A 21,415-nucleotide genomic window follows, 5' to 3' on the forward strand; every position below is an offset into this window, starting at 1 on the left:
TGTTCAACTACGTTCTTGTTGTAGTTAATTGATAGGATCCTCAATTAGCTGTGCCTATTTATTATGCATAACTCGGGAGAGAGTGCATATTTAGGTAATTGTTGAACAACACCACTCCCAAAGTATATAAGGGATCAATAACCAAGGGTTTAAAGGCGGGATTAGGGATAATAAAGTCTTGGGTGCAATATAAAGTGAGGTGTAATAAATAAAGCCAGCTAGTGTAACTCGGGAGAGTGCGTTTATTAAATTGTCTTGATTACTCGGGAGAGAGTTACGGTAATAAGAGTGATCATGATTGATAGAGAATATTTGGTGAATCTATGTGAAACATAACCGGAAGGGATTCCATGAATAGGGGAAATCATAACCTTAGATCTTTCTCTTAATTGTTTAAACTTAATCATAGTTAGTTTTCAGTTGCTTATTTACTTTCATTCTTAGTTAGTAGAAATGCCCTCAATTGTTATTTACAACGTTTGGAAAGTTGATTCCGTAGAATTTAGTACGTCCAACGAGAGTAGTTGATAGGTTAATTCCTTGTGGGTTCGACTCTGGGCTAAATACTCAGGTTATATTTGCAACGTCTGCGTGTCCTTTTTATAAGGCATAGTTGGGCGTGATCATTGGTTATGAAATTCTTACTATGTTGTATCATTAGCTATCCCCCATCCCTTGAACCCCATAAAGCACCCCTGATTCTATAACTATGTTCTAATTAGTACCCCTGAATCCGTGTCTTACTGTTTGCACTATTAGCTACCCCCTTAATTGCAATGACTTCTATTTACGTGTATTATGTGTTCCCATCCCCAATTATCCATGTGTGAAGGGTTGTTATTTGAGTGTTGCTGAACCTGTTTTGGCTCTATGTTTGATCTGCTGTTTGTGTGAGTACACAACTCTTGTCAAATAACTGTTTTACTGAACAATTCTCCTATTTTATAAAATTAATTCAACTGAGTCTTTTTCAAATACTGCTTTCCTATTAAAACCTTTTCAAAACTATGTCAAACACTCTCACTCCACTCTTAGGTCCTTAAGTTCTACCCCTCCAGTGTGTGACTGCCTTGGGATCCCTGTGAGATCCCTCTGAACTCTGATGCACTAGAGCTGGCTCTTCCACACTGCACTTACTCAGTTCTGGTTATGAAGTCTGGGTGTGAGTACTGCCCGGGATCCTTGGGGTCCTTAGGGAACTCTGACACACCCGGACATAAGAAAGTCTATGTAACTTTGGCATATGAGGCTATGGACAATTTGGTATATTTGGGCCTGCTTTAGGCTCCCTATAATGTAATTTCTTCTTTTCCTTTATCTGTTTATGTAATTTATTCAGCTGGTCTGTAATAATTATTTGTAAATGAATATTAGGGATGACTAGTGTCACGACTCATTTCCGTAATAGGTCATGAAGGCGCCCGACACCATTGCCAAGCAAGCCAACGCGGAAACATAATTGAATTCTTATATTACTTTTATCAGAAACAAGTAAAGCAGATGCTCCAATTTAGATTTAAAAGCAGGAGTGATCAATAATGTATATAACCCGATTATACAACCCAGAATAAATGTCTACTAATGTGTGTGCCAAGACCTGGTGTCACAAGTATATGCATCTAGTAGAATGTACAAAAGAATGTCTCTATCCTACTGTCTGAGATAGAAAAGACAGCAAATATAATGAAAGACTCCATCCGGCTACTGAACAACATAGGAAGGAAGCAGCTCACCGTGGAAGTCCCGATCACTAAATCAGGGGCGCGCACCAGACTGATAACCAGATATACCTGCTTCAGATCTTGTACAATTAAGTACAGAAGTGTAGTATGAGTACATAAACAATATGTACCCAGTAAGTATCCCGTCTAATCTCGAAGAAGTAGAGACGAGAGGTCGACTTGATACTTACTAGGGTCAAAATAATATGATAAAGTGTTATGCTAAGCATGGGGATCACCAGTAATCAACAATTTATAACGAAAGGCAATAATCATGTTCTTGACCATATTTCAGTTAGCCATTTACATTTCAAAATACTTAACAAAACAAGTCATGTATAAGGATTCACATAACTATCATGCGCACATTATGCCGAAGTCGACGACCCGCTCCAACAGAAAATAAATTGTGCACTGCCGAGGTCGAACAACGCGAACCATAGATACATCTATTTACACCGAGGCGATCGGCCCAATCCATAAATATCAAGAAACATCAAGAATACACACAAAGGCGCATTTATATATAAATAGATTCTTACAAGAGTTCAACAAGTTCACATGTTCACCTTTATTTCTTTCCAAGTCTCTAAGATATCATAAATGATCACATTAGCAAGTTAATATGGAGATATTCACAATTTAGGCATGATGTGGGTCCTAATCTACCCAATAAATTAACGTCATAGTAGCTACGCACGGACTCTCGTCACCTAGTGCATACGTAGACCCCACATTTAGTAGCATTTTTCTCAATTATTATACCTATGGGGACAATTCCCTCTTACAAGGTTAAAAAGGAGACTCACCTCGCTCCAAGCGCACTTCCAAATATCAAGAACAAGTCCAAGCCCTCAATTCGGAACCGAACAATCCCAAACTAGTTAAATGAAGTAAGAACTAGTCAATATAGACTCACAAGATCAAATTCTAAGTATTTAAGCAATTTCCCAACCTTTTACAAAAGTTTCCTAAATTCCGACCCCGGGTCCACGTGCCCGGATTCCGAGATTTTTCGAAGGAAGTTGTTCTCTACAACCTAAGGATCAATAATATATGATTCCTAATTCATTTTATAACAAATTTTGTGGTTAAATCTAAGTTTTATTAAAACCCTAGGTCTTGCTCTAACCCCTTGGGTTTTACCTAATTTCTAGTGTTTAATCTATCCAATATGCAAGTATTAAACTAAAAATGGATGGAATAAACTTACCTCACAATGCTAAGTGGAAGTCTCCTCTCCAAAGCTTTCAAAATCGCCAATGGAAGAGTGTATACGTGATAAAAATGGTATTGAACTCGTATTAAATGAACCTTACTGCCCAGTGATTTCTGCATCTGCAATTAGGGGACCGCAGAATCTGCGAGAATTAGACCGCATCTGCGAAAAGGGGAGGGAAAGCTGGGACCGCATCTGCGGTCTCAGGGCCGCATATGCGGAGCCGCTTCTGCGGCTTGAGAGCCGCATCTGCGGTTTCCTAGGCTGGCCAACTGGGCCGCTTCTGCGATGGAAGAACCGCACCTGCGGTCCCGCATCTGCGGTCCAAGAACAACAGATGCGGTTATGACAGAAGCAACACTCCTTCAGCCCTTTTCCAAATTTTCCACTTCACTCGAGCCTCGTCCGTTTTACGCTCGGGGCTCCCGGTCCCTGCCCGAACATACTGACAAGTCTGAAATCATGAGGCGGACCTACTCGAACTTTCGGAACACCTGAAACAACGCCAAATCTAGAAATCATCCCCCAAAATCAAATGAATCAAACTTATGAACTTCATGTTCTTAATTTCCCTCTAACGGGCCAAAACGTCCTTAAACTATTCGGATTGACCCCAAATTTTACATGCAAGTCTTAAAATATTTTGGACCTATACCAGGTTTCGGAACCAAAATATGAGCCCGATATCTAGGAAATCAATGATTACTTAGTTTCTTTAAACCCTTAAAACTTCAAATTAACAATTTCTAATAAAAATTCATTACTCGGGCTAGGGACCTCGGAATTCGATCCCAGGCATACGCCCAGGTCCCATATTTTTTCACGGACCCACCGGGATCGTCAAATCACGGATCTGGGTCCATTTGCTCAAAATGTTGACCAAAGTCAAACTTAGTTTTTTAAGAGAATCTTAAAGAATCAAATGGACATATTTCACTCAAAACTCTTCCAATTCCCGAATCGACCGTCCCCGCAAGTCGTAAATTAGCTAAAGCAAGCATGAGAAGTTTTATTTAAGGGAACGGGGTCCTAGAAGGCAAAATGACCAATCGGGTCGTTACATTCTCCACCTCTTAAACAAACGTTCATCCTCGAACGAACATAGAAAAGTACCTGAACTGCTGAATAAATGGGGATATCTGCTCTGCATGTCCTACTCGGACTCCCAGGTCGCCTCCTCAGCTGGTTGGCCCCTCCACTGGACCCTCACCACAGAAATCCTCTTGGACCTCAACTGGCGATCCTGTCTATCAATATGGCAACTGGCTCCTCCTCGTAACCCAAACTCTCATCCAGCTGGATGGTACTATAGTCCAACACATGAGATAGGTAGGCATGATACTTCCGAAGCATCGATACATGAAAAACTGGATGAACTCCCGATAAGCTGGGGGGTAAAGCAAGCTCATAGGCATACTCCCCAACTCGCCGCAACACCTCAAAGGGACCAATAAACCTTAGGCTCAACTTGCCCTTCTTCCCGAACCTCATAATGCCCTTCATTGGCGAGACTTTCAAGAGAACCTTCTCGTCAACCATAAATGATATCACATGCCTTCTAATTCGCGTAACTCTTCTGCCTGGACTGAGCTGTGCAAAGCCTCTCCTGAATCAAATTTACCTTATCCAAGGCACCCTCTACCAAATCTGTACCGAGTAACTTAGCCTCACCCGGCTCAAACCACCCAATAGGAGAACGATAACGTCGACCGTATAAAGCCTCGTACGGAGCCATCTCTATGCTGGACTGATAGTTGTTGTTTTACACAAACTCCGCTAAAGGCAAGAACTGATCCCACTGCCCCCCAAAGTCAATCACACATGCTCTAAGCATATCCTCTAAAATCTGAACCGTCCGCTCCGACTGCCCGTTGGTCTGAGGATGGAATGTTGTGCTAAGCTCTACACAGGTCCCCAACTCACTCTGAACGGCTCTCTAGAAATGGGAAGTGAACTGAGGGCCTCTGTATGATATGATGGAAACAGGCACACCGTGCAACCAGACTATCTCCCGAATATAAACCTGAGCATACCTCTCCGCTGTATAGGTAGTCGCCACTGGAATGAAGTGAGACGACTTGGTCAACCTATCCATAATGACCCATACTGAATCAAACTTTCGCAAACTCCGCGGCAACCCAACTACGAAATCCATGGTGATGCGCTCCCACTTCCACTCCGGAATAGGCATCTGCTGAAGTAGGCCACCCGACCTCTGGTGCTCATACTTGACCTACTGGCAATTCAAACATTTAGCCACATACTCCACTATCTCCTTCTTCATTCTCGCCACCAAAAATGCTGTCTCAAGTCACGATACATCTTTATGGCACCCGGATGAATGGAATACCGCAAACTGTGGGCCTCCTCTAGAATCCTCTCCCTCAGACCATCGACATTAGGAACACATAGACGGCCCTGAAGCTGCAAAACACCATCCTCGCCAATAGAAACCTCTTTGGCACCTCCTTGAAGTACCGTCTCTCTGAGAACCTCCAAATGTGGATCATCGAACTGTCGGGCCTTGATCTGCCCCAATAAAGAAGACTGAGCCACCACACACGCAAAAACTCAGCTGGGCTCTGAGATGTCCAACCTCACAAGTCCGTTAGCCAAGGACTGAATGTCCAAAGCTAGTGGCCTCTCCCCTGCTGGAATGAATGCCAAACCACCCATACTCTCTGCCTTCCTACTTAAGGCATCCGCAACCACATTTGTCTTGCCCGGATGATAAAGAATGGTAATGTCATAATCCTACAGCAACTCAAGCCACCTGTACTACCTCAAATTAAGATCCCTCTGCTTGAACAAATGCTGCAAGCTGCGATGATCAGTATAAACCTCACATGACACCCCATACAGATAATGCCTTCATATCTTAAGGGCGTGAACAATGGCGGCCAACTCTAGATCATGCACATGATAATTCTTCTCGTGAACCTTCAGCTAACGTGAAGCATATGCAATAACTCGCCCCTCCTGCATCAATACACATCCCAAGCCAACGCGTGAAGCATCGCAATATACTGTATACATCCCTGAGCCGGAAGGCAATACAAGAACTGGTGCCGTGGTCAAAGCTGTCTTGAGATTTTGGAAGCTCTCCTCACAATCATTGGACCAACGGAATGGAGCACCCTTCTGGGTCAATCTTGTCAAAGGTGATGCAATAGATGAAAATCCCTGCACGAATCGCCGGTAATAACCTGCTAGCCCTAGGAAGCTCCTGATCTCGGTCACTGAAGTAGGACGTGGACAACTCTAAACTGCCTCAATCTTCTTGGGATCCACCTTAATACCCTCTCCTGACACAACATGCCCCAAGAATGCCACTGACTCTAGCCAAAACTCGCACTTGGAGAACTTAGCATACAGCTTCTGCTCTCGCAAGATCTGAAGCACTGCTTTCAAATGCTGCTCGTGCTCCCCCAGGCTACGTGAGTATATCAAGATGTTTTCAATGAAGAAGATGGCAAACAAATCAATATAAGGCCTGAATACCCTGTTCATCAAATCCATAAATGCTGCTGGGGCATTAGTCAAGTCAAAGGACATTACCAGAAACTCATAATGGCCATATCTAGTCCGGAATGCAGTCTTCGGAACATCAAAGTACCGAATCTTCAGCTGATGATACCCTGAACTCAAGTCGATCTTAGAAAACACCCTAACACCTTGCAACCGATCGAACAAATCATCGATACGAGGCAATAAATACTTGTTCTTGATGATGACTTTGTTCAACTGCGGTAATCAATGCACATCTGCATAGTCCCATCCTTCTTCTTCACAAATAACACTAGTGCACCCCAAGGCGATACACTGGGCCTAACAAACCCCTTTGCCAACAACTCCTCAAGCAACTCCTTCAACTCCTTCACTTCTTTAGGAGCCATACGGTACAGTGGAATAGATATAGGTTGAGTGCCTGAAGCCAAATCAATACAGAAATCGATATCATGATCTGGAGGCATGCCAGGAAGATCAGAAGGAAAAACATCGGCGAACTCTTGGACTACTGGTACCGAATTAATCGTCAGAGACTCTGCGATGGTGTCTCGAACATAAGCTAAATAAGCCAAACACCCCTTTTCGACTATATGCCGAGTCTTCAGGAAAGAAATAACCCGACTAGGTGTATCAACTGTGGAACCCTTCCACTCTAACCTCGGCAACCCTAGCATCACTAGTGAAACAGTCTTGGCATGGCAATCTAGGACGGCGTGATATGGAGATAACCAATCCATGCCCATGATGACCTCAAAATCGATCATATCAAGCAACAAAAGATCTGCTCTAGTCTCGAAACCATAGAAGGTGACCACACAAAACTGGTTGATTCGATCCACAACCACAGAATCACCCACAGGAGTGGACACATGAACAAGAGTGCCCAAAGGCTCAGGAGAAACAACCAGGAAACGAGCAAACAAAGACGATACATATGAATAAGTAGACCCTGGATCAAATATTACCGAAGCATACCTGCCACCGACGAAAATAATACCTATGATGACGGTATTTGAGGTCAATGCATCTGGCCTGGCCGGAAGGGCATAGAATTTGGCTGGAGTGCCGGATGGCTGGCCTCTACCTGGCTGAGCAGTAGCTGGCTGACCTCTCCCTACCTGGCCTCCACCTCTAGGACGACCTCTACTAGCCTGCCCTCTACCTCTAGGTGACTGGGCAGCTGGTGCTGAAATTATGGGCTATTGACTCTGCTGCACTGCCTTGCCCCGAAGTTTGGGGCAGTATCTCCTCATATGACCAGGGTCTCTACACTCAAAACAACTACGCGGTGCGGCGATCTGCTGCCCTGATGGCTGACTTTGAAAACCTGTTGATCCACTGGAAGAGGCCTAGATAGCTGGTGGGCGGTATGAACTCTCCGGCATAGCACTGAAATAGGAACCAGAAGAATCCGGAGGACCTGAATACCCACTGGAGGAACCTTGAATAGCTGGCGGGCGATAAGAACTCTCTGGCATGGCGCTGAAATAGGGGCGCGTTAGAGCACCCCGAGCAGGTGGTGGTACTGAAAATGGGGGCCTGCTGGGGTAACCCCTCCCAAACTGACCTCTACCCCTAGCCGGGGTACCTATTAACTCTCTAGAGAATCTATCCCTCTTAACCTGCTGCATCTGCTCTCTACCCCTCAGACGATATCCCTCAATCCTGCGAGCAATCTCAACCACTAGCCGATACCCTGTACCCATCTCTACCACTCGGGCCATACCAGATCGGATAGTGGGGTGTAACCCCGCAACAAATCTCCGCACTCTCTCTGCATCTGTGGGTATCATGAGTGCATGGTGAGACAACTCAGAGAACCTCGCCTCATAATCGGTCACCGACATCTAGCACTACTCAAGATGCTCAAACTGATACCGCAGCTCTTCCCTCTCAAAGGGTGGAATGTACCGATCCAGGAATAACTGTGTGAACTGACCCCAAGTGAGGGGAGAAGAACCTGCTGGCCTGCCAAGAGCATAGGATTTCCACCATCTACGGGCCCTGCCCTCTAGATGAAAAGTAGTAAAGTAAACTCCATGTGACTCCAATGTCCTCATATTGTGCATTCTGTCCCTACACCTGTCGATGAAGTCCTGAGCATCCTCATGTCGCTCACCCCCGAAGATAGGAGGGTGAAGTCTAGTCCATCTGTCCAATAACTTCTGCGGGTCACCGTCTATAACTGGTTTGGGCTGGGGCGCCACTGCGGCAACTGGCTGGGCACCATCTGTGGGTAGTGAACCTAGAGTTTGATACACTGCAGCTGCATGACCTGGAGTTTGAGTAGTAGGGGTCTGTTCTCCCCCTCCTGCCTGTGAGGTAGCTGGATATGCTGTAAATAAACTAGCCTGAGTCTTAGAATCCATGAACCATAGCATGCGGCCCATGACCTCCTGAAATCCCGGTGCTATCATAAAATATGCCGGGGTAGGCTCAGCGACGGGCACCTCGCCCTGCTCCTCGATTATAGGATCTCTCGCAGAATTTGTTGGTGGTGCTACTAGAATAGCTCTGGGACACCCTCGTCTCCTACCACGGGCCGGTGCCCTCCCCCGACCCCTACCTCGGCCTCTAGCAACGTAGGGAGCAGCTCCTCCCGGGTCCAGAACGTTAGCCGTGCATGTCCTCACCATCTGTGAGTGAATAGAAGAGGGAAATTTAGTACACCAACCACTGCACGATAGGAAATTAACAAAGAGTAGTCGTTCCTAATACCCTATAGCCTCTCGAAGATAAATACAAACGTCTCTGTACCGATCTACAAGACTCTATTAGGTTTGCCCATAACTTGTGAGACCTACATGAACCTAGTGCTCTGATACCATGTTGTCACGATCCATTTCCGTAATAGGTCATGAAGGCGCCCGACACCATTGCCAGGCAAGCCAACGTGGAAACATAATTAAATTGTTATATTACTTTTATCAGAAACAAGTAAAGCAGATGCTCCAATTTAGATTTAAAACCAGGAGTGATCAATAATGTATATAACCCGATTATACAACCCAGAATAAATGTCTACTAATGTGTGTGCCAAGACCTGGTGTCACAAGTATAGGCATCTAGTAGAATGTACAAAAGAATGTCTCTATCCTACTATCTGAGATAGAAAAGACAGCAAAAGTAAGAAAAGATTCCATCCGGCTGCTGAACGGCATAGGAAGGAAGCAGCTCACCGCGGAAGTCCCGGTCACTAAATCAGGGGCGCGCACCAGACTGGTAACCAGATATACCTACCTCAGATCCTGTACAATTAAGTACAAAAGTGTAGTATGAGTACATAAACAATATGTACCCAGTAAGTATCCCGTCTAATCTCAAAGAAGTAGAGACGAGAGGTCGACTTGATACTTACTAGGGTCAAAATAATATGATAAAGTGTTATGCTAAACATGGGGATAACCAGTAATCAACAGTTTATAACGAAAGGCAATAATCATGTTCTTGACCATATTTCAGTTAGCCATTTACATTTAAAAATACTTAACAAAACAAGTCATGTATAAGGATTCGCATAAGTATCATGCACACATTATGCCGAGGTCGACAGCCCGCTCTAACAAAAAATAAACTGTGCACTGCCGAGGGTTGAACGACGCGAACCATAGATGCATCTATTTACACCGAGGCGATCGGCTCGATCCATAAATATCAAGAAACATCAAGAATACATACAAAGGCGCATTTATATACAAATAGATCCTTACAAGAGTTCAACAAGTTCACATGTTCACCTTTATTTCTTTCCAAGTCTCTAACATATAATAAATGATCACATTAGCAAGTTAATATAGAGATATTCACAATTTAGGCAAGATGTGGGTCCTAATCTACCCAAGCAATTAACGTCATAGTAGCTATACACGGACTCTCGTCACCTAGTGCGTACATAGCCCCCACATTTAGTAGCAATTTTCTCAATTATTATACCTATGGGGACAATTCTATATTACAAGGTTAGAAAGGAGACTCACCTCGCTCCAAGCGCACTTCCAAATATCAAGAACAAGTCCAAGCCCTCAATTCGGAGCCGAACAATCCCAAACTAGTTAAATAAAGTAAGAACTAGTCAATATAGACTCACAAGATCGAATTCTAACTATTTAAGCAATTTTCCAACCTTTTACACAAGTTTCCTAAATTTCGACCCCGGGCCCACGTGCCCGGATTCCAAGATTTTTCGAAGGAAGTTGTTCTCTACAACCTAAGGATCAATAATATATGATTCCTAATTCATTTCATAACAAATTTCGTGGTTAAATCTATGTTTTATTAAAACCCTAGGTCTTGCTGTAACCCCTTGATTTTTACCTAATTTCTAGTGTTTAATCAATCTAATATGCAAGTATTAAACTAAAGATGGATGGAATAAACTTACCTCACAATTCTAAGTGGAAGTCTCCTCTCCAAAGCTTCTAAAATCGCCAATGGAAGAGTGTATAAGTGATAAAAATGGTATTGAACTCATATTAAATGAACCTCACTGCCCAGCGATTTCTGCATCTGCGGTCAGGAGACCGCATCTGCGATCCCGCACCTGCAAGAATTAGACCGCATCTGCGAAAAGGGGAGGGAAAGCTGGGACCGCATCTGCGGTTTCCTAGCCTGGTCACTTTGGCCACTTCTGCGATGGAAGAACCGCACCTACGGTCCCGCATCTGCGGTCCAAGAACTGCAGATGCAGTTATGATAGAAGCAGCAATCCTTCAGCCCTTTTCCAAATTTTCCACTTCGCTCGAGCCTCGTCTGTTTGATGCTCCGGGCTCCCGGGCCCTGCCCGAACATACCGACAAGTCTGAAATCACGAGGCGGACCTACTCAAACCTTTGGAACACCCGAAACAATGACAAACCTAGAAATCATCCCCTAAAACAAAATGAATCAAACTTATGAACTTCTTGTTCTTAATTTCCCTCTAACGGGCCAAAACGTCCTTAAACTATTCGGATTGACACCAAATTTTACAGGCAAGTCTTAAATGATATTTCGGACTTGTACCAGGTCTCGGAACCAGAATACGAGCCCGATACCTAGGAAATCAATGATTACTTAGTTTCTTTAAACCTTTAAAACTTCAAATTAACAATTTCTAATAAAAATTCATTACTCGGGCTAGGGACCTCGAAATTCGATTCCGGGCATACGCCCAGATCCCATATTTTCCCACAGACCCTCTGAGACCGTCAAATTAAGGATCCGGGTCCGTTTTGCTCAAAATGTTGACCAAAGTTAAACTTAGTCTTTTAAGAGAATCTTAAAGAATTAAATGGACATATTTCACTCAAAACTCTTCCAATTCCCGAACCGACCGTCCCCCCAAGTCGTAAATTAGCTATAGCAAGCACGGGAAGTTTTATTTAAGGGAACAGGGTCCTAGAAGGCCAAACGACCAGTCGGGTCGTTACAACTAGTGAAATGGGGAGTGTAGTTATATGATTCTATCAATATCATTGAGGTAGAAAGCATGTTATAGGCTTTACCTTATTTATACTTGCATTAGAATCCCTGCTTTAGGACCAATACATTCAAATCGTGTCATGCACTAGATATCATGCTCTTAGGTTTCACGTATACCGCTTCGACATCTCATTTGACACTAATACATGCTTATCACATAGAAATCCTGCTCCTAGGTTAATAAACAGCATTAACATAAAAGTTGTTACTCCTGCACATCCTGAAATAATATCTTAACAATTTTGTAACTCTTTTTGTGAATTTAGAGATCATGCTTTAGGAATTCTGTTAATATAAAGATCATTGTCATAAAATTATCGTTTCTGTGCATTTAGAAATCATGTATTAGGCACTCTGTTTGCATTTTCTTAGCCGCACCTAGTTAAACTACTGATTATGAAAGGATGTAAAAATAGCCTCACATATGATCATCTTGTTTCAAATAAAACTGGTAACAATCCTTGTATTCTCAGCATGCTTTAGGCAAGAAATAACTCTTGAACTGTTAATGATTTTGTAACTATTATGCATAATCCCATGCCTAGGCAAGCCTTAGGTAATCAATCTATGTAAGACTGGAGAACTATTTTCGTTTGTGTTTGCTGCTTAACGACTTACAGGTTTAAAACAGTAGGCAAACTGATTAGGACCTTACTGTCGAGTTCATAAAAAATAAAGTTGCATATTTTTGTGCATTGACATCCACTTAGATATCGTGTTTAGATCTTTTCTCTAATAAAAATTGCTCTTATTTGTGTTTGAGACGTGCTGCTTATGTGCATTATTTGTGAAGGTAAACCTGGGCTTCTTAACTGCTTCTTTCTGCATTTATCTGTTAAGTCCTATGTGTTCTTGCCTGTCGCCTAGAATTTTCTCTTTTTCAAACACCTTAGGGGTTGTCTAGAACTACCCATATTTAGAGGTCCTAAACTCCTTCGGGACCACAAGGAAGGGACGGGTAACAACATGCTTAGAGTTCGTTAATTAAAAAACTCGCTCGATAACCACTAAGGGGTGGAGTAATGGGTAAAAAGGGATATTATGACTACTCGCTAATGTCATGTGTAGCCCCTCATTGAGGAGTGTTTACTGGGCATTTTGCGTGGGGTGATCCTGTAAGCTAACCAACCTAGAACCCCTCTTCCCAACTTCTGTTGTTTAATTGAATTTCCTTTTATTTACATATGTGCAAATCGTTCAAACCTTTTCCTTTGTTTTCATTACTTGAATCATACATGTACTTAGAATGTCAAAATATGCCTTTATTTGCGAGTATGTGTTGAAACTATTTATTTGGACTAATTCACATAGTTTAAGTTTGGCCGGGACCTACCATTGTGGACCGAGAGGAGTGCCTAACACCTTCACCTCAAAGTTATTTCGAGCCCTTACCCTAAATCTCTGGTAATGCAAACCAATTTAAGAGTTAATCAATCTAGGTGCCCTAACGCACCATAATTCATTAGGTGGCGACTCTTCAAAACCCAAATTCCCTAAAAGGAAATGAGTTATTACCCCCCATGAATGTCGGAACTCAGACTTTCTTCACGGAGGAAAAAAGGGGGCGCGACAACATGGCAACTCTGCTGGGGATATCTTTAGGCTCTTACCATAATGAACTTATCTTTTGTGAATTAGTCCAAGCATACTTTATCTAGTACCCTTTCCCCTTATTTGAATTTAACTGCCTATTTTCTTTTAAGCATTTATGATTCTTTATTCCTGAAACTGACTTGTCTCTTTGTTTTCTTTTCCTGTAACTGTCTTTCAATTATTTAAATACTGTATTTATTTTTTCCTACGTGCAAATACTTGAATACATGCTATTTATTGCTGCATAAATCATGCTCCGCATCATATTCCACTCGTGCGTATTAAATCTTATAGCAACACTTGATGAGTGGTTGCCCTCTTCCTATTTATTACCCTTAAATTCGGAAAGGCTTATTTGCGGTAAAACCAGTCGATCAGCGGTGCAGTCGACAGTTCCGTGCCTTTCCCCCCTCAAGTTGTCCGCTTGAGGGTACTAGTCTAGACCCCTATAGTAACCTTACGCTGATTATAATTGTGCATGCATCATGGTCAAACCTAGTCGGATTAATATATTGTCCACATAATAATGCTTTAGGACAAGCCTTATCCAAAGTCCACCAGGGTTTCCATAATCCCAACAGACACAACCACGTTCTGTGCATTAATTTGGAGAACTAAATGGCAATATGCTAATCATGAATGTATAAATAGTCGAGTCTGGTGGGGGGTAATGACCTAACTCTATTTGTTTTGCAGAAAATAAGGAACAAGGTCCCCAGATTTGGTATGGTTAGCACACCCTCACTCTTGATAGACTGGTGAAGGAATCTTCCATCAAGTGACCAAATCAATGAATGGAAAGAGAGGGCCGTCAAATCTAGTGAAACGCTGGAATATCTGGAATATAGTTTGATGGAATTGGAAGGAAGAGTGAGTAAAAGAGTCACCGACTGCCAGAACGCTGAGGGAAATGAAAGAGCACATCTGGCCAGAGCCTACTTGCTGTTGGATCTGCGCGAGCTGGGGGACATATATGATGGAGTCAGGAAGATCGAATCTGGGGAAGGTCCTTCTAGGACCAAATAGGCTAGATTTATTTGCTTTCCTAAAATGTAATAAGGTCAAGTGCCAGTAGTGACTTATTTTTTCTATTATCTTAGTGCCGTTTTGGGATTCGTCTATTTTTATATTATGAAATGAAGTATTTATTGTCATCTAAAGTTCTCCAAATCTATTTGTCGCTATACCTCGGGCACAACGAGGCTCCCAAATTAAGACATGAATTTACATTTCCGTAATAAGTGTTTAAATACTGCAAACATTTCAAAATCCTCACTGACTTGTTACCTTTTTTGTTTTTCCTTATTTTGATTATTCCAATCCCCTTAGATTGGTTCACTCATACTGGCCTCATCAGTGTATCATACCAGATCTAGAGGCCCTCCACCTCCTCCTCCTCCAAGCAATACAAAAGGCAGATGAAAAGCAAAAATGGACGACGTAAGTGGTATTCAAAAGGAGAATGTTGAGAACACAGAAACTTTAGATGGATGGAGTACTCCAACATGAAATGACCTAGTCTTGAGACTAGAACAAAAGATATTGGAATTGCAAGGAGAACTTGAGCAGGTCCGCAACTTGGCAAACTTGTCACTCACCCTAAATGTCCCCGACATCCACCAACAAAACACAAAGAGCCCAGCACCTCCCCAAAGCACACAAAATAACATCCACAAAATCCTCCCGCACCAAATCAATACGTAACTCTTCCCCAAAATCTCAATCCATTACCAATACCAACTCCGCCACAACATTGCCATCATCGAATTCAGTACCCACCAACCACCACTTATCACACTCCCCAAAACACACCACAACCCCTTCCCGATCCCAAAAACTCAACTAACGACCATCAGTACAACCAAGTCCCTGGAACCCATCAAAGCAACCCTATATATGTAGAAACTATGCCTCACTCTATCCAACCAATCGCCTATACACCGGAATCCTCCGAGAGGGACCTGCTCATTAAAAACATGGTTGAAGAACTCAAGAAGTTGACAAGCCAAGTTCAAGGTGTCGAAGGCGGCAAAGGAATAGAAATATTGAACTATGAAGACCTATGCATACAGCCAGACGTAGAACTGCCAGAGGGAAACAAACCTCTCAAGTTTGAGATGTTTGACGGCACAGGTGATCCCAAAGTTCATTTGAGGACCTATTGCGACAAACTTGTCGGGGTCGGGAAAGACGAAAAGATCTGAATGAAACTCTTTATGAGGAGTCTTACTGGGGATGCTTTGTCTTGGTACATCAGCCAAGATCCCAAGAAATGGTCCAATTGGGTATGTATGGCGTCGGATTTCATGGACCAGTTCAGGTTCAATACAGAAAATGCACCGGATGTTTTCTACATTTAGAATCTTAAGAAGAAACCTACTGAGACTTTCCGTGAGTATGCTGCTCGTTAGAGGTCGGAAGCGGCCAAGGTTAGGCCATCTTTGGATGAGGAATAAATGAATAATTTCTTCGTCAAATCACAGGATCCACAATATTATAAAAGGTGATGGTTATCGAAAATCATAAATTCTCTGATATAATCAAACTTGAAAAAAGAATCGAAGAAGGAATCAAAAGCGGGATGGTAATGAATTTTGAGGCACTACATGCCACAAATAAGGCATTCCAATCAGGTGGTATATCGAAGAAAAGAGATATTGGGGCAACAAAATCTCCACTTACCTATCAAACACCTCCACCCACATATCAAACACCTCCACCCACATACCAAGCATCACCACCCACATATCAACCCTTATCCCCCAGATATTCCCAACCAGCCACTGTCCATCACACCTATAACTCCCAACCATCCCATTTCCAGTCACCTCCAACTTGCCAAAACTTTCCAAGAACAAAACCTAACTTCAACCGTAAACTACCCAGACAATACACTGCCATTGCTGAGCCTACTGACCAGTTGTATGAAAGGTTGAAAGCTGCAGGTTACGTCACTCATGTTCCCGTTGTTGCATTAGAAAACCCATCCCAATGGGTCAATCCAAACAAAACTTGTGTGTACCATTCCTGTATGAAGGGGCACACCATTGCTGAATGCTTAACATTGAAGGATAAGATCTAGACACTAATTGACAACAAGGACATACAGGCAAAGGAAGCCGCACCTAATGTCCGCGATAACCCCCTCCCTGATCATAGAAGTAGTGGAGTACATGTGAGAGAGAAGAACGAAGAATGGAACCCTGGGGGGTCGATTGGGCTTATTTGAGAAGGTGATGACTTTAAAGTTGCAGTCACACTTACTCCTATTATGGTATAGAATTAGTCACTAATCGAGGTTGAGGTAACTGCATCAATTCCATTCAAGGTAGAGGTGGCTCCGCCTGCGACCAACCCTGCTCCATTTGAAGTAGAAGTGGTCACACCTTTCACAGTGACAGTATTAGCCACACCTCCCTTCGATTCAAAAGCAATACCCTGGGATTATGTTGCCGAGGTTCGGTGAAAAGGGAGGGCCAAGGTAGAGGAATATGATGCTTCACAAGGAATGACTAGGACTGGAAGGGTCTATACACCTGAACACTTGGGAGGATCGAGCAAGGATTCCACTACCAGCCAGCCTATCATTAAGACAGGGCCAGATGACCTATGGAGGAAAGTACAAGCAAAGGAGTATTCTATCATTGATCATTTGAACAAAACCCCTGCTCAGATATCTATCCTCTCACTGCAAAATTCAGAGGCGCATAAGAACGCTTTAATGAAAGTACTGAGCGAAGCTTATGTACCCAATAATATCACTGGTGGAGAAATGGCCAATATGGTGGGGCAAGTACTGGAAAGCCATAAGATTATCTTCCACGAAGATGAGCTACCGCCTGAGGGGTTGAATCACAATCGAGCATTGCATATTACGGTGCAATTTGAAGACAAATTCATTGCCAGGGTCTTGGTTGACGGAGGTTCAAGCGTCAATATTTTTCCGTTGGACACTCTGAAAAGGTTGGACAAAGGTTTTCATGAAATACAGGTAGGAAGCTGATCGAGGCCAACCCTGCACTACTATTGAGTAGCGAAAGAGGGTCGAAGTAGCTTTTACCCGATTAAGGTCGGGATCAATTTCCACAAGGAGCTAGAAGTTGGAGTCGGGTGTCTGTCTAAAGTGGAGTTGTGTATGTGTTCCAAATTGCACTTCATAACATTTTTGGGTTTTTGATTTACTTCTAATTTTATCAAAGTACAATGCTAAATTAAACTAGAATAAGCTAAGAGTAAACTATTGCGAGTTATTCAAATGGTTAAAAGGTACTAGGGTAGTGACTTTCGCCTAGGTGGTCAATTGACAGATACTTGAGTCTAAGGCATGATTGAAATATTTGGGGAGTATGATATAACCGTTGCACGATTTTACCCACTCTATACCTCGCGGTAATTCGAGTGATTTTGCTCGAATTGACTTTCTCAAGTCCATTTGGGTATGCAAATTTGCACAAGCAATCAAGGTTCAAGTCGGGTATTACTATCTCTAGGTTTAACCCTTTAATTGGGGCTATCAATCTCTTGAGTATGCCCCAATTCCTTGTTGTACCAATCTCTTTATCAAGAAGAGCCAAAGTCAACTAAACACAAACTAGTGTTTGCAACCACCAATTCAGCAATTAAACATGAAATTAGCCCAAATATCAAACATCCATGGTTAATCTAGCCCGAAAACACAAGACTCATCAATTACCCACACTAGGGTTGAGCCACAACCCTAGTTTATGGGTCTAGTTACTCATAATTAGAAAAGAAAACAAAGAAATAGATGAAGAAAAACTCATATTAATTAATTGCTAAGCTAAACTAGAAGATTCAATGTTGAAATGAATCTAAAATTACTCAAAATAGCTAAAATATTCGAAGTCACGAGCGCAGCCCAGTACCAAAACTATCTGATGACCTAAAAATGGGAAAAGAAGCTATTTATACTAAGCTGAATAATTTGGACAAAAATACCCCTGAGGGGCTAGTGCGGACCGCACAAAATCACGTGCGGCCGTACTAAGGCTCTTGACATAAAATTTCATCTCTCTGAGTTTGGGCAATGTGGACCGCACAGAATCGAGTGCGGCCGCGGTGGTTTCTAGTGCGGTCCAAATGAAATGGAGCGCGGACCGCATTGGCTTCAATCTCGAAAATTGGCACCTCTCTGATCTTTGGTTCTGCAGACCGCACTAAATTGAGTGCGGCCGCAGTGACTTCAGTGCGGACCACATAAAATCTCGTGCGGCCACATTGCTTGTTGGCCTGGAAATCACCTTCTCTGAACCTCACTTGTGCGGACCGCATAGAATGGTGTGCGGCCGCATTTTACTTGTTTTGCCTGAGCTTTGTCTTGCCTTGGTACTTGTGCAAGTTTCACTCCTTTTTGAGCTGATCTTTGACATCTTGTCATTTTGTTAATCAAACCTACAATCAAGCACAACTTGTGAGCCTTTTGGGACTGTTTTGTACGACTTTCTAATCAAAACATAAGCAAGAAGGGGTATAAAATATATCAAAATCCCTAGTTATCAACTCTCCCAAACTTAAGCTTTTGCTTGTCCTCAAGCAAACAAAATAAGGCCCACCCCTTAAGGGAAAATCCAAGAAAATTCAGTTGTTCTAAAGTGACCTCATCTAACATCAATTGGGACTAATAATTGCCCTCAATACAAATGAATCATTAATAACATTTACTCTTTGAAATACCATGAGCATCAAGTGTTGACTCAACACATAAAAGAACTCTTTCTATTACTTTGGTCATTGTGGAACCCAAACTCACACATCCTCAACTCTCCATAAGCAAACATCACCTTTAGAACAATAGCACTCAGAATGAGGTTAATGGAAAATCACTCATCTCTCTCAAAGAAAAGTCACAAGTCCGGCTCTAAGTACCATATGCTTGCCCCTTATGTAAGTCACCACTAAAGTAAGCTTCATTCAACTCAAGATCATATAGGGATTTTGCGGAGACATAGTGAAGGCTTTTGGTTCAGGGTAGGCAATGTATGGTCTAAGTAGGTTTCATCTTCCCTTAAGCACTTCTTTTGTTTCATTTTGGCACACATTCACTTGACTTTTTGACTCTTTTCACTTCTTTCTAAGGGGTTAGAGAGACACACTATCACTCTTTATTATTCATTTCAAATCTTTTCTCCTTTTTCAATTTTCCACACATTTCATTCTTTGCTTTTCTTAAATCCCTTTTTATTCTCTTACATAATGAACATTCTTTTTGTCTTTTTGCTTTTATTTATTTTTCATTGCCTTCCTTTTCTTCATTTGTTTGCCTTTTTACCACTTTGTTGCAATCCTCGTCTCTCCCCCCAAACTTATACTTTTGTCATGTGCTAAGGAAAAGATCGGGTGCCAAGAGAGGGTATCTTTTAGAACGAGTAAAGGCTTGTATCATGGTTCTTGAAGGAAAAAGGTCTAAGGCTCAAAAGGGTTGACTAGGTATCTTATCATTGGTAGGTTATGGAAGTATTCAAGCTATCATTTGGACCAAGGAAAGCCTATAATCATGTCTCAAGTCAAAATTCACATAGGATTTTGCCTCAACAAACATTCAGGGCAAGTTCTAGACCTATGGCTCGGGACTTGCTATGAAATATTCTCACCACACAAGCTATGGGATTGCTAAAGACACAGAGTCGGGGACCCAAAATGACCTTAGATAAGATTTGAGCACACAATGGTCCTGAAAAACCACTTGATGATTATCGGTCAACACAGGAGTCTCAAGGTTACGACTTTCACCATCCTAAACACAACAATTTATTTTTTACCATGAGATCAAAGACAAATGTGCTAGGCCCAAGTGAAACTTTTCTTGAGGTACCCTTACCACTAACTACTAAAAAGCAAAAAGAAAAACGGACTCAAACCCTTAAAAAGGTTGTCACGCCATCCATCATTGGGAAGAGCCACCCGGTTTACACAAACTCCAACTTTGGAAACAACCGTGGCATTAAGAAAACCAAAGGCTTATTGCAAACATTCAGAACAAGAAGCTAAGAAAGAAAAATTGCGGAAAGTAAAATGAATATACAATAGATGGAATGAATATGTACAATGTAACATAACTTTATATACAGAACCTAAGTAAAATAAAAGTACGAGAAATGTAACGAAATGTTAAAATTATATACAAACCAAAGATGAAAAATAAAGAAAGCATAAAAACTGTCAAATATATACAATAATCCAAATCCATAAAAGCAGGGCCTACCCACTCAAATTAAAGCTGGCATTGTCCCCAATGCCAACTAAACCAAATAAGCACCAAAAAGAAAAGGGGAAAAGGATATAGAGACTCCCTATGGCCCGTCTGTCTGCATGGGCTCCTGAGTGGTCCCTATAGATATGTCATTTTTGACCCTCCCCAAGATTTTTCATATTTTAGCATGTAAATATTTAATTTAGGCCCTTTGTTTTAATAAACTACCTTCCTAAACCCGGGTGTGCATTTCATGTGACCCAAAATCTTAAAACATTGAATAAAATATGTTTAGGATTGCGGGTGCATTTCATGTGGTGCGATCCAAAGGCGTGTTTTAAACGACGTTCAATCTTCTTTAAAAAATTGAATAAAAGCGGCTAAAAGTTAAAATTTGCACATAGGTTCATAATTGTTTAAAATCGAATAATTAAGCCGATTATAACAGTTGAGCGACCGTGCTAGAACCACAGAACTCGGAAATGCCTAACACTTCTCTCGGGTTAACAGAATTCCTTACTCGGATTTCTGGTTCGCGGACTGTAATATAGAGTCAAGTTTTTCTTCGATTCGAGATTCAACCGGTGACTTGGGACACCATAAATTATCCCAAGTGGCGACTCTGAATCTTTTAATAATAAATCCCATTTAGATTGTCCTTTAATTGGAAAAACTCCCTTACATCACCCTCCTTCCGGGTGT

The 21,415-nt window shown here is 42.1% G+C and overlaps 1 protein-coding gene across 1 annotated transcript; it reads right to left on the bottom strand.

Annotated features, from left to right (window-relative positions):
• Positions 1 to 5,220: 5,220 nt before the first annotated feature.
• LOC138887958 (uncharacterized) lies at positions 5,221 to 8,297 on the bottom strand. The gene is made up of 5 exons (XM_070169751.1): positions 7,826 to 8,297; positions 6,762 to 7,636; positions 6,442 to 6,684; positions 6,314 to 6,373; positions 5,221 to 5,469 (listed from the first exon to the last, which is right to left on the bottom strand). Exons 1-5 carry the CDS (start codon positions 8,295 to 8,297, stop codon positions 5,221 to 5,223), a joined length of 1,899 nt encoding a protein of 632 aa, XP_070025852.1.
• Between the last annotated feature and the right edge of the window lie 13,118 nt (positions 8,298 to 21,415).

Source organism: Nicotiana sylvestris, chromosome 3 (assembly GCF_000393655.2).
Source record: "Nicotiana sylvestris chromosome 3, ASM39365v2, whole genome shotgun sequence".
In the NCBI taxonomy this organism is placed as follows: Eukaryota; Viridiplantae; Streptophyta; class Magnoliopsida; order Solanales; family Solanaceae; genus Nicotiana; species Nicotiana sylvestris.